General features: G+C 40.4%; 3 protein-coding genes across 3 annotated transcripts; all 3 read right to left on the reverse strand.

Annotated features, from left to right (window-relative positions):
- Positions 1-9,179: 9,179 nt before the first annotated feature.
- Positions 9,180-12,745, reverse strand: LOC138909861 (uncharacterized). The gene is made up of 3 exons (XM_070201077.1): positions 12,627-12,745; positions 9,412-9,924; positions 9,180-9,252 (listed from the first exon to the last, which is right to left on the reverse strand). The coding sequence occupies exons 1-3, from the start codon at positions 12,743-12,745 to the stop codon at positions 9,180-9,182; spliced, it is 705 nt and encodes a 234-aa protein (XP_070057178.1).
- Positions 12,746-12,832: 87 nt separating this feature from the next.
- Positions 12,833-13,267, reverse strand: LOC138909862 (secreted RxLR effector protein 78-like). The gene has a single exon (XM_070201078.1). The coding sequence runs from the start codon at positions 13,265-13,267 to the stop codon at positions 12,833-12,835; it is 435 nt and encodes a 144-aa protein (XP_070057179.1).
- A 386-nt stretch (positions 13,268-13,653) lies between these two features.
- LOC138909863 (uncharacterized) lies at positions 13,654-14,216 on the reverse strand. The gene is made up of 2 exons (XM_070201079.1): positions 14,161-14,216; positions 13,654-14,047 (listed from the first exon to the last, which is right to left on the reverse strand). The coding sequence occupies exons 1-2, from the start codon at positions 14,214-14,216 to the stop codon at positions 13,654-13,656; spliced, it is 450 nt and encodes a 149-aa protein (XP_070057180.1).
- Between the last annotated feature and the right edge of the window lie 540 nt (positions 14,217-14,756).

Consider the following 14,756-nt stretch of genomic DNA (forward strand, 5'->3'; position numbering starts at 1 on the left):
AACTTTACAAGAGCCAGAAGGTCTCCCTAAATACTACAACGAAAGACTAGCTGAGGAGATAAGGAAGAAGGCTTCAACCTAAGCACAGTGACCCAAAGAGAAAATGGTCTTGTAACAACAGTCTCACAACAACATTGTATGCACTCCATGAGAAAGTGGCACTTACCGTGGCTAAGGAATGGGAAGAAAAATAAAAAGTAATATTCGAGATCATATGAGTTGCACGAAGATTTCGGCATGCGTGGGAACTAAGATAAGCTAAGTATGCATGCAACAAGTGGAAAACGACCAGGAAAAGTAATTGCTTACATTTAAAGAAAGTTGAGAAGGAACGAAAGAAATTATTCGATCAGTGTTCCAGAGTGAGTTACGTTATGAATGCAGTTTATATTTCGGAGTATTATCCATGCAACATATATGTTGACAATCATACAGCCGTAGAAGACTCCAGTATAAGTTAAAAGAAAGAATTGAGCCCAAGGTATAAACAAAGGATTGAATTATTAGAAGATTGTATCATGGATATTCTATAGCACCCATGGAAGGCTAAAGTAATAACTAATACCAGGAGCCGCAGATTGGAAGATAGCTCAAGCCTACATGAAGGCTGATCAAAAGGAAGAGAAAACTTAAGAATTACATCAACCAAATGAATCAGGAGTCTGATTATTAAACCCAGAAAATTATAGAAATCGTGGTCAAGAACATTGCAGACTTACTCTAATATCAAAGGCACAAGAGAGATAGTACAGCAACCATATTCTATAACGGCTCTACGAGAAAGCCAATTAGAAGAGTACTAGCCTCATAAGAAGTCAGTATGAAGCTTTCACCGGAGTGTGTATGCACCAGAGGTGCAAGTATTATAATAGAGCTTCAAGTCGCGGATGTGAATTATACCTATGTGGAAGGGAGGTCATGAAAGAGATAGAAGACGTGATGCGAGATTTTAAGGTAAGTTAGGTAAAGGTGAACAATGTACGAGATACTCAAATGCAAAAGATCGTGAATAGTCCATACTTTGGATAGAAGGATAGAAGCACTGGGATTCAGTATCCAGGAATGATAGCGGCGTCATCAGTAGCATATATCTTCCAACCTATGGTTTCTAGGTACCGAGAGGCCTAGTTAAGAGAGTAAAGAAGAGTTTGAGATGATGGATGTCTCGCTTGATGTTCCAAAATAACACAAGGAACTCTATGGTGCAAGCAAGTTGAAAGAAAGTTGCGAGTAGTATAACTAGATATGTGTAGGTCGCAAGCTAAAGTATGGTAAGGCGACAAGGTTTTAGGAAGACAAGAGTAAGGATAAGAAAGGGCGAGTGAGAAGGTGATGAGAATGGATAAGTCCTTAGGATTAAGCCCATGAAAACAAGAGAGCTGATGGTTTCTCTAAGTTATAGAAAGCTCAGTATAGCCTGAATGAACTCAAAGGAGTCTAAGACTAATAGCATTTAAAAGAGATTAAATGTTGCCCTGGTAGTAAAATGAGGGTATAGTTGTGATAAATGAAGGATGATGTTTGGACCTTCGATTGAGTGATGATTTGAAGGGATTTCAAGAATTGTACAGGATTAAAATACCCATGTAAGTGAGTCACATTGGGATGCTATAAAGTACGGTTATTGAAGTACAGTATCGCCACTAAGTGGATCAGGAAAATCACTTCGAATATTTCTCGATGCAACGTAAGCCCTAGTGGCAATGTTTTACGTAAGAAGTTTCACGATATCAGTGGTAGATTGTAGATCAACATTAAGGTAAATCAACAATGGATGGATAGAAGTTACAAAGTACGAAATGAGATATGGCAATATTTGTAAGTTCGACAAAGTACCGACCGAAGAACTTCAATACACCTATAGATGCCTAGAGGGACATCTTATCAAGTTCTGTATATATTCCAAAAGTGAGGCCTAAAGATTGTCTAAAAGCTTAAGGAAAGAGTCGCATATGAGCACATGCAAGGAAAAAGTCCTACAGGCTTCATGGCAGAAGGTAGCAAGAGTTACGAGATTGGAAGAATTTCGACCATAGACCGTGGTGTGAGAAATAGGCCTAAAGGGGGGAATGCCCTGGCCTTTGGATTTATTCAAAGAACAGTTGCCTAAATGGCAAGGAGAATATTAAAGAATCCGTAAGACATAAGTTATAAAAATGTTAAGTGCATCAGTCAACATTCGAGGACGAATGTTCCGGGGGGGAATGATGTTACACCCCATATTTTCATACTTGAAAGTATGCCATAAGTAAATTGATAGAAGCTCGGAAATGAGATACTACATCCCACATTTTCGTATGTTAAAATTTCATCGTAAGCTAATCGACGTAAGTTCGAGAATGAGATTATTTTGGGATTATAAGTATTGTGCTACTTCAAACAAGTGACGAGTAAATTCGTGAAGGTGAGAGGGTAAGCAAATCAAAGAAAATGAATGTTCGTCAAAGTTTAACATGTTGGGATAAAATACGGCCCGAGCTAAAATACCCGATATTTATGGACTAGTACCATACAAGGTACCGTATGGCCATGATAGTAAGGTGTATAAAGTGTATTAAAAGTGAGTAGTATTTTAAGTAAATTGAGATAATTCTTAATTATGAGGGTAATTGATTAATTATTGGATTTGTGGATAAGTATTTAAGTGAAAATTATCTTGGATAAGTATTAGGGGGCAAGTCACGTGAGACAATGGAATATGGAAGCCAAAGAGGTCTTGAATTATGACTCTTAAAGTGCACATATACGTGGCCTATTTATAATAATAGTTGGCCAAGTCATCCACAAGAGTGGGGCCCACAACCCCAATATAAAGAGACTTTCCCATATGCTTATACTTATAGTTGCTTGCTAACTGATGAATCTCAAACCAAAGGGTTTATATGGAACCTTCAAAAAAAGTAACGAATGAATCTCAAACAAAAATTCAAAGAAAGACATATTCAATATTCATAGCAAATCAAAGTGCTTCAGCAAACTATACAAGCGATGACAACGTGATTTTGCTTTTATTTTGGAAAGGCTACTGATAACATTCACACTTCATTTTGTGTGAAGAACGAATTATCAATGTTCAGCATCTCTTAGTTAAGGATTCATTTTGGAAATTCATGCCAACACCTTGAGGATAATTCTTTTGAATGTGATCCAAGATTGAATGTTCATCTACGAGGCTTCTTAGAAAATAGCAACGGGATTTTACGATTCTAAAGGAGTACGGTGCAATATTTCTCAAGAATATCATACGGATTTTTCCTACTTCGATCCGTCGTCACATGTTTTATCACAAAAGACGTGTGTTAGAGGGATTGTCAAGAAAATCGACTCATGTATGTTAAGGCTACCCCTTCTTTCTGTTGGCATAATCTATACGACACAAACGAAACGAGCAAATACGCAACTTTCATAAATGACTCTATTCATAGAAATACTAGGGGTGTCTATATTCTTGATTCCTCATGTGAATTATTATTATATCTTCTATTCATAGGTCTCGGAAAAATAAGTATTTGATAAAGTTTATTTGAAAGGCATAATGGTCTTATGACGTTCCGAGAGATTTTATTGACGTACTTCTTATGCATTGCATTCATTTATACATTTATATTGACACATGACCAGATGGTGTTATATACGCGTATATGTATATGTATATATATATATATATATATATATATATATATATATATATATATATATGTATATGGGATATGGAAAAAGGTTACGACGTTATATACGCACCACCATCTTATCAGCTGGTATACGTTGATGATTTGCCCACAGTGGCCGAGATGATATGATGGGATGCCCTCAGAGGCTTGATGATGTTATGTGCGCATATACCTTTGCATGGTATGACATTTGTACACATATGCATGGCATTGTAAATATTATTGATTCACAGAGTTATTCAGACTTACATGTAGAGTCTTTTACTCCATGTTTCTCATGTCTATTATTTACTGATATTCATTCCTTACATACTCTGTACATTATTTGCACTGACGTCCCTTTTGCCTGGGGACGCTGTGTTTCATGCCCGCAGGTCCCGGTAGACAGGTTGAGAGCCCTCCAAGTAGGCTATCAGCTCAACGGAAGATGTTGGTGTGCTCCATTTGCTCCGGAGTTGCTATTGGTTAGTATGATTAGGAAATGTGTTGATTGGTATGGTGGGACTCTGCCCCGACCTTTATAACATTTATGTATCCTTAGAGGCTTGTAGACATATGTCGTGTACGTGAAAGATTGTACGGCCTTGTCGGCCTATGTTCAGTGAAATTTAGGTCTTATAGGCCCTTATGTCTTATGTATAAGTTGATATTTCATGTTGTATTCTACTTATCTCAAGGCAGCCTATCCGACTCAGTTATCTATGATAGTATGATACGAAAAGATACGTTATATTGGTACTCGGTTGAGTAAGGTACCGGGTGCCTGTCATGGCCCATCGGTTTGGGTTGTGACAAAGGTGAACAACGTATGAGATACTCAAATGCAGAAGGTTGTGAACAGTTCATACTTCGGATAAAAGTCTTGAAGCGTGGGGATTCAGTATCCAGGAATGATAGCGGCATCGTCTGTGGCATTTCTTCAAGCCTATAGTTTTTAGGTATCGAGAAGCCTGATTAAGAAAGTAAAGAAGAGTTAGAGACTATGTGATGTCTCACTTGATGTTCCAGAATGACATAAGGAAATCTATGGTGCAATCAAGTTGAAGGAAGGTGGAGAATAATATAAATAGATATGTAGGTCGCAAGCTAAGGTATGATAACGCGACAAGCTTTTAGGAAGACAGGAGTAAGAATAAGAAAGGGCGAGTGAGAAGGTGACGAGAATGGATAAGTCCTCGGGATTAAGCCCATGAAAACAAGAAGAGCTTATGGTTTCTCTAAGTTATACAAAGCTCAGTATAGCCTAAATGAACTCAAAGGAGGCTAAGGCTAATAGCATTTAGCAGAGGTGGAATGATGCCCTAGTAATAGAATGAGGGTGTAATTGTGATAGATAAAGGATGACGTTTGGGTAATAATTTCATAAATTGTACAGGATTAAAATACCCACGTAAGGTAAATCACATTGTGATGCTATGAAATACGATTATGGAATTATAGTATTATATCGCCCCTAGGTGGATCAGGAAAATCACTTCAAATATTCCACGATGCAACGTGAGCCCTAGTTATTACGCAAGAGGTTTCAAGTTATCAGTGGTAGATTGTAGTTCAATATTGAGGTGAATCAATAACGGATGGATAACCGGGTCTATGAAATAATATATAACAATAGTCGTAAGTTCGCCAAAGTACCGAGTAAAGAACTTCAGTATACCTATAGATGCCAAGAGGGACATCTTATCAAGTTCTGTATATGTTCCCAAAGTGAGTCCTAGAGATTGGCTAAAGGCTGGGGAAAAAGGAGAGAAGAGTTGCATAGGCGCACTTACAAGATCAAGAGTCATACAGAATGCATGATAGAGGGTAGCAACAGTTACGAGATTGGAAGGATTCCAACCACAAGTCGTGGTGTGAGATAGAAGCTTAAAGGGGGGAATGCCCTGGCCGTTCGATTTATCCAAAGAACAGTTTCCTAAATGGCAAAAAGAGTATTAAAGTATTCGCAAGAGCTATGAATTATGAGAATGATAAGTGCATCAGTCAACATTCGAGGACAAATATTCCAAAGGGGGGAATGATGTTACACCCCATGTTTTCGTACATGAAAGTACGCCATAATTTAATTGATGAAAGCTCGAAAATGAGATGTTACATCCCGCATTTTCGTACGTTAAAATTTTGTCGTAAGTTAATCGACGTAAGTTCGGGAATGAGATTATTTTAGGATTACAAGTATTATGCTATTTCAAACAAGTGATAAGTAAATTCGCGAAGGTGAGAAGGTAAGCGAATCGAAGGAAATGAGTTTCGTCGAAGTTTGACATTTTGGGATAAATACAGTCTGAGCTATAATACCCGATATTTATGGACTAGTGCCATACAAGGTACCACAGACCATGATAGTAAGATGTATGAAGTGTATTAAAAGTGAGTAGTATTTTAAGTAATTTGATATAATTCCTAATTATGTGGATAATCGAGTAATTATTGATTTTAGTGGGAGATTAACAATTAATTAGATAATCATTAGGGGACAACACTTCTACGAGGGATTCTAGAATTGTGGCTGCAAATTGCCATCTAATTAGGTGCTTAAGGAGGTGGTGGCAAAACTTTAAAGACATGGGCACCTTATCTCATTCTTGTTGAAGAATTATATTCAAAGACCTCTCTTTAATTCACAAAAATGGAATGGAAAACGTGATTTGCTTCAGCAAGAAAAGCCATCCAAAATTGAGATCAAATTCACCAAAATGGAGGTGTTCTACATCTACAAATGTAACGGATCTCTTTATCTTGGAATCTCTTTATCTTTACTTCATTAAAGAATTCATAAGAGATTATCAAAGAGTATCTCTAATTCATTCATGTGAGATTCCTACAAATTGGCAGTGGTAACGTGATTCATACAAATTTACAACAAATTACTCTTATCTACTACATTAGGAAAGAAAGCTTCAGCAAGGGTAATAGTTTATAATAGCAGCGTAGTTGCTTCAAACCTTTCATACGAAGACCATTTAATATTATAGCAACGTGGGATTTGCGATTCTAAGGGAGTACGGTGCAATCTTTCTCAAGAATATCATACGAAATATTTCCTATTTTGATCTCGCCATTACATGTTTCGTCACAATTGGAGTGTGTTAGAAGGATTGTCAAGAGAATTAGTTCAGGTATGTTAAGGCTATCCCTTCTTTCTTTTGGCATGGTCCAAATGATACAAATGAAACGAGCAAAATACACAACTTCCATAAATGACTCTACTCATAGAAATACTAGGGGTGTCTATATTCTTGATTTCCCATGTGAATTATTATTATATATTCTGTTCATGGGTCTCAGAAAAATACGTATTTGATAAAGTTTATCCGACAGGCACATTATTTTTATGATATTCCGAGAAATCTTATTAACGTATTTCTTATGCATTTCATGTATTTATACATATACATTGACCCATGACCAGATGGCGTTATATACGTGTATATTATATGTATATGGGATATGGGAAAAGGTTACGGCGTTATATACGCACTACCACCTGATCAGATGGTATACGTTGATAAATTGCCCACAGTGGCCGAAATGATATGATGGGATGCCCTCAGAGGCTTGATGATGTTATGAACACAGATACCTATGCATGGTATGACATTTATACGCATATGCATGGTGTTATAAAAATGAAATGATTCACAGAGCTATGCAGACGTACATGTCGAGTTTTTTACTCCATATTTCTCTCATGTCTATTATTTACTGATTTTTCTTCCTTACATACTCGGTACATTATTTGTACTGACGTCCCTTTTTGCCTGGGGACGCTATGTTTCATGCTCGCAGGTCTCAATAGATAGGTCGAGAGTCCTCCAAGTAGGCGATCAGCTCAGCGAAAGATGTTGGTGCACTCCATTTGCTCCGGAGTTGCTTGTTTGGTCAGTATAATTTAGATGTGTATTGTCTGGTATGGTGGGGCTCTGTCCTGACCTTTATGACAATTATGTATTCTTAGAGGCTTGTAGACAGATGTCACATATATGAAAGATTGTATGGCATTGTCGGCCTATGTTCAGTGTACGAGTGATCGTTTTGGTCTTATAGGCCAGTATGTCATATGTATAAGTTTATTCCATCACGCTTTACTCCAGTTCATTTACCTATGATGGAATGATATGAAAGATACGTTATGTTGGTACTCGATTGAGTAAGGTACCGGGTGCCCATCGCATCCCATCGGTTTGGGTTGTGACATACATAAACCACTAACAACCCACAGCGAAACAACAACAGGCCAGCCCCACCCCCGGAACAACCCTAACCTACAACCCTAATGCTCGACCTCCACCCCTTTCTATCCAGAGCCATGTCCTCGGAGATCTAAAATCGTGCCATGTCTTGCCTGATCACCTCACCCCAATACTTCTTAGGTCATCCCCTACCTCTCCTCATACATGCCAATGCTAACGTCTCACACCTCCTAACCGGGGCATCTATGCTTCTCCTCCGCACGTGCCCGAACCATCGAAGCCTCGCTTCCCGCATCTTGTCTTCCATGGGATCCACGCCCACCTTCTCCCGAATATCTACATTCCTAATCTTATCTAGCCTAGTGTGCCCGCACATCCATCCCAACATCCTTATTTCTGCCACTATCATCTTTTAGGTATTTGAATTACTGGCTGCCCAACACTCAGCCTCATACAACATGGCCGGTCTAACCACCACTATATAGAACTTGCCTTTGAGTTTCGGTGGCACTTTCTTGTCACACAGGACTTCAGATGCTAACCTCCATTTCATCTACCCCACTCCTATACGGTGCGTGACATCCTCGTCTATCTCCCCATCCCCCTGAATAATTGATCCAAGGTACTTAAAACTCCCTCTCTTAGGGATGACTCGAGAGTCAAGCCTCACATCCATGTCCGATTCTCCTGACTCATCACTGAACTTACACTCTAGATATTCTGTCTTAGTCCTACTCAACTTGAAACCTTTAACCTCAAGGGTCTGTCTCCAAATATCCAGCCTCTCATTAACGCCTCTTCGTGTCTCATCAATCAGTACTATATCATCAGCGAACAACATACACCATGGCACCTCCCCTTGAATATGGTGTGTTAGCACATCCACCACTAGGGCAAATAAGAACGGGCTGAGCGCAGACCCTTGGTGCAACCCCACAACAACCAGAAAGTGCTCCGAGTCACCCCCCACAGTCCTAACCCGCGTCTTATATCCCTCATACATGTCCTTTAATACCCTAATGTAAGCTACCGGCACACCTTTCCCCTCCAGGCATCTCAAAAGAACCTCCCTAGGAACCTTGTCATACGCTTTCTCTAGGTCAATAAACACCATGTGCAAATCCTTTTTCCTATCCTGGTACTGTTCCACCAACCTCCTGATAAGGTGGACAGCTTCCGTAGTGGACCGACCCAACATGAATCCGAATTAGTTGTCGGATATAGACACTGCCCTTCTCACCCTTCCTTCCACCACCCTCTCCCAAACATTCATGGTATGACTTAGTAACTTGATGCCCCTATAGTTGTTACAATTCTAGATGTCACCTTTGTTCTTGAACAGCGGTATCATCGTACTCCACCTCCATTCATATGGCATCCTCTTCGTCCTGAAGATAACATTAAATAGCGCAGTCAACCATTCAAAGCCTGCTCTACCCACACACCTCGACAATTCCACCGAAATTTTGCCTAGCCCGGTTGCTCGGCCCCTACTCAACTTGCGCATAGCTCCCACGACCTCCTCAACCTTAATATGCCTACAATACCTAAAGTCTTGGTGACTCCCGGAGTGACCCAATTCCCCTAGCAAAATGTCTCTGTCCCCTTCTTTATTCATAAGCCGATAGAAGTAATCCTGCCATCTCCTCTTAATCTGGGCATCTTTCGTCAATACACTACCTTCCTCGTCCTCGATGCACCTCACTTGATCCAGGTCATGAGACTTCCTCTCTCTAGCCTTGGCCAGCCGAAATAGCTTCTTCTCCCCTCCTTTGTCCCCCAACTCCTCGTACAGATGACCAAACGCTGCATCCTTAGCCTCCATGACCGCTAACTTCGCCTTCTTAGTGGCTTCCTTATATCTTCCTCTATTCACTCTCCTCTCTTCCACATTTGTGCTCTTCACTAACCTAAGATACGCTGCTTTCTTTGCTTCCACTTTACCTTGGACCACCAGTCGCCTTGGTGCCCGCCATAGTAACCCTTCAAGACCCCTAGCACCTCTCTCGCCACCTTTCTTATACAGTCCGTTGTAGTTGTCCTCTACTTCCTCTCTATCCCTATTTTGTTCTTAATTTGAGCTTGTTGAACCTTTACCTCCTAAGGCACTTAGTCGCTAAGGTGAGAGACTAGGGAGTGGCTTTCGAGTGGAACCATGGAAGGGCCCTTAAGGTGCATTAAAATTGTTAAAGAAAAAAAAAAGAGGTCACTAGCCGATGAACCTTAATGTATGGAGTGTGTGGAGAAAAGAAATAAAAAAGGAGAAAGAGAAAAAATTGCAAGAAACAAAAATAGTAGTTCAAATAAAGTAGAAAAACACATACCTCCTAATCTTTCGAATTCGGGCTAGTGGGAATATATAGGTGCTTAATTGAGAAGAGGGATATGTTATATATGGTGTATGACAAGTGAATTGGTTGAAAAGAAGATGTGCTCGATTTGCGAGTGTAATGTATTAAAGTGCTTAGGAGGGTTAGTCACTATTCCTAAATATATCATACCTGTCACTAAGCCTACATTACAACCTTAAAGTCCTAATTGATCCCAGATTAGGCTAGCTTAGATTAGTAGAGATATACACTACGGGCAAGCTTATGGTACGACCACGGGATGCACATAAATTCTTTGTGAGAGTGAGTGAATTTTGTTCAATTGTGTGATGTCCTCAATTTATGTTCAATGGCATATTTGAGCGTTTAGGCTAATTTTATATTCACTCTTTTGCTTGTGGTGAGGGCACTTGGTCTCATGACGGATTGGTGGTGTTGTACACTTCTTTTGTTGGGTGAGTGCGTGAGTTGAGGATGCTTAGTGGTAACGAGTCATCTCTTGGGGTAGGGTGGTTGTGGAGAGGTTGCTTGAATTGGTTGAATAGCATTGTGTATACTTGGGCTAGTTTAAAAACGGGAGGAATGTGAAATTCATGTGTTCTTGCTTAATTGCCGGTATCGACCATAGTCAAAAGGTAGAGTGTTTGATTGAATTAATTATGAATTGCTCTTTCATAGTGATAGGTACGTTTTGGGGTGTTAATGTAGTTCCATTGCTCAAGGACGAGCAAGAGTCTAAGTATGGGGTGTTGATATTTGGCTTAATGTGTGCATATTTTGATGTATATTACCTCGCATTATGCTCATGTCTCGTAGATTTCGGATGTGTGATATAATGATTTGTGCTAATTTGTGGTATTTTTATGTATAGGAATCATTCGGATGCGATTTGGGACGAAAGTGTGTGAATTGGAGCGAAAATGGGAAGAAAAGGCAAAAGTGCACATTTGAGGGCCACACGCAGCTTGGGGCACTGCTTGTGGCGCACAAAACAGAAAGTTGAAAAGTTGAGCGCCAGGACCAACGCCCCACGCTGCCCTGGACGCTCAAAACGCGAACATGTCCTATTTCGATCGGGACTTGGTTATTTCGACCCCAAGACGCCCCCAAATCATATAAAAGCCAACCTAAACCTATTTTGAGGAGGAAGACGTGACTTTGAGAGAGAAACAAAAGTACGAAATACTCGAGAGCACGGATTTGATCAATTCTTCCATTATTCTTCTAGTATTCATTGATTTTATGTTTGAAAATATCATTTTTGATGATTGTATGAACATGAGTGGATAAGAACCCCATTGTTCTGTGGTCATGGGTGCTACAAGAATGTTGACGTTTGAAGTTGAAATTGACGAGTTTGATTTTATCATATTGAATTGTTTATTTAATTTTGTTTTTAATTATTTTGCTAAGTAGCTAACAGTGAAATACTATCTACGAATCTAGAGTTGAACTCAAAAGTAGGAATTCTAGATTGTATATAGAATTAAATAGAGCAAGTTCTTGAACTCGGGTATCGGGGAACAGATTCGCGATTATGATAGAAATATACCTAATTGTCTTGCTTGGTTGAAATACAACAACAACAACAACAACAACAACAACAACAACAACAACAACAACAACAACCCAGTATAATCTCACAAGTGGGGTCTGGGGAGGGTAGAGTGTACGCAGACCTTACCCCTACCCCCAGAGGGGTAGAGAGGCTATTTCTGAAAGACCCTCGGCTCGAGAAGAAAAAAAATAAATAATAGACAGTAGGTCAGTGACAGCAATAAAAGATAAAAAATATTAACAGCATCGTAAGAAATAGAAAAATAGATGTAAAAGCAATAACTATAAACAACAATACTACCATAGAAAATAGTGAGGAAACTACATAAACCACTAACAACCCACAACGAAACAACAACAGGCCAGCCCCGCCCCCGGAACAACCCTAACCTACAACCCTAATACTCGACCTCTACCCCTTCTTATCCAGAGCCATCTCCTCAGAGATCTGAAGTCATGCCATGTCTTGCCTGATCACCTCACCCCAATACTTCTTAGGTCATCCTCTACCTCTCCTCGTACCTACCAATGCTTACGTCTCACACCTCCTAACCAGGGCATCTATGCTTCTCCTCAGCACGTGCCCGAACTATCTAAGCCTCGTTTCCCGCATCTTGTCGTCCATGGGAGCCATACCCACCTTCTCCCGAATATCTATATTCCTAATCTTATCCAGCCTAGTGTGCCCGCACATCCATCTCAACATCCTTATTTTTGCCACTTTCATCTTCTGGGTATAGGAATTCTTGGCTGCCTAACACTCATCCCCATACAACATGGCCGGTCTAACCACCGCTCTATAGAACTTGCCTTTGAGTTTCGGTGGCACTTTCTTGTCACACAGGACTCCAGATATTAACCTCCATTTCATCTACCCCGCTCTTATACGGTGCATGACATCCTCATCTATCTCCCTATCCCTCTGAATAATTGATCCAAAGTACTTGAAACTCCCTCTCTTAGGGATGACTCGAGAGTCAAGCCTCACATCCATGTCCGCTTCTCCCGACTCATCGCTGAAATTACACTCCAGATATTCTGTCTTAGTCCTACTCAACTTGAAACTTTTAACCTCAAGGGTTTATCTCCAAATCTCCAGCCTCTCATTAACGTCACTTCGCGTCTTATCAATCAGTACTATATCATCAGCGAACAACATACACCATGGCACCTCCCCTTGAATATGGTGTGTTAGCGCATCCATCACCAAGGCAAATAAGAATGGGTTGAGCACAGACCCTTGGTACAACCCCATAACAACCGGAAAGTGCTCCGAGTCACCTCCCACAGTCCTAACCCGAGTCTTAGCTCCCTCATACATGTCCTTTAATACTCTAATGTAAGCTACTAGCACACCTTTCCCCTCCAGGCATCTCCAAAGAACCTCCCTAGGAACCTTGTCATACGTTTTCTCTAGGTCAATAAACACTATGTGCAAATCTTTTTTCCTATCCTTGTACTGTTCCACCAACCTCCTGATAAGGTGGACAGCTTCCGTAGTGGACCGACCCGGCATGAATCCGAATTGGTTGTCGGATATAGACACTGCCCTCCTTACCCTTCCTTCCACCGCCCTCTCCCAAACATTCATGGTATGACTTAGTAACTTGATGCCTCTATAGTTGTTATAATTCTAGATATCACCTTTGTTCTTGAACAGCGGTATCATCATACTCCACCTCCATTCATATGGCATCCTCGTCATCCTGAAGATAACATTAAATAGCACATTCAACCATTCCAAGCCTACTCTACCCACATACCTCCACAATTCCACTGGAATTTCGCCCGGCCCGGTTGCTCGGCCCCTACTCATCTTGTGCATAGCTCCCACGACCTCCTCAACCTTAATATGCCTACAATACCTAAAGTCTTGGTGACTCCCGGAGTGACCCAATTCCCCTAGCACAATGTCTTTGTTCCCTTCTTCATAAGCCGATAAAAGTAATCCTGCCATCTCCGCTTAATCTGGGTATCTTTCGTCAATATTATGCCTTCCTCGTCCTTGATGCACCTCACTTGATCCAGGTCACGAGCCTTCCTCTCTCTAGCCTTGGCCAACCGAAATAGCTTCTTCTCCCCTCCTTTGTCCCCCAACTCCTCGTACAGATGACCAAACGCTGCATCCTTAGCCTCTGTGACTACTAACTTTGCCTTCTTCGTGGCTTCCTTATATCTTCCTCTATTCACTCTCCTTTCTTCCTCATTTGTGCTCTTCACTAACCTAAGATACGCTGCTTTCTTTGCTTCCACTTTACCTTGGACCACATCATTCCACCACCAGTCGCCTTGGTGCCTGCCATAGTAACCCTTCGAGACCCCTAGCACCTCTCTTGCCGCCTTTCTTATATAGTTTGCTGTAGTTGTCCTCTACTTCCTCCTTTCTTATACAGTCTGCCCCCTAGTAACCTCTTCTTCCTCCTTAATATATGTTCATTTTTAAAAGCATACATCCTTAGTTTCATGTCTTTACACTATTTTTTTCTTGCAGGTCCTCTGCCTAACATCCTTAGCTTTTCCCCTAAATTTCGCCTCCACATGGCTCAAATCTAACAAAAAATAATGTAATAACATCAAAAAATGAAAGAGAAACCAATTAAAATAAATAAAGCTATGATCTTTACATTTTCCCCAAAATGTCAACAAAAGTCAACATCGGGCTCGCCTTCGATTCTGAATCCAAGCTTACCCGAGCGAAGCCCGAACCAATACAAGCTCACACGAATGAAAACTGACTCAACTGCAGTCTGATAGCTCAACCAATTCACCAAAATACCGCTCTTGGGTGTTCATAACCCAAAGTCCAACCCACACTAGTTGGGTCCCATATCTCCCGAAATACTTCTCAAAAACGCACCAAATTCGAGTATGTTTTTCTCCTATAATAGGAGAATAAAACCCCAAAAGGAATAAAGAAATAAACATCTCTAACTCATTTTTAATTTATAAAATATAGGACATAACCCTAGGTCTTGATTTGAAGAATTAAATGGGTTTTCAATTAA

The sequence above is a fragment of the Nicotiana tomentosiformis genome, chromosome 4 (assembly GCF_000390325.3).
Source record: "Nicotiana tomentosiformis chromosome 4, ASM39032v3, whole genome shotgun sequence".
NCBI lineage: Eukaryota > Viridiplantae > Streptophyta > Magnoliopsida > Solanales > Solanaceae > Nicotiana > Nicotiana tomentosiformis.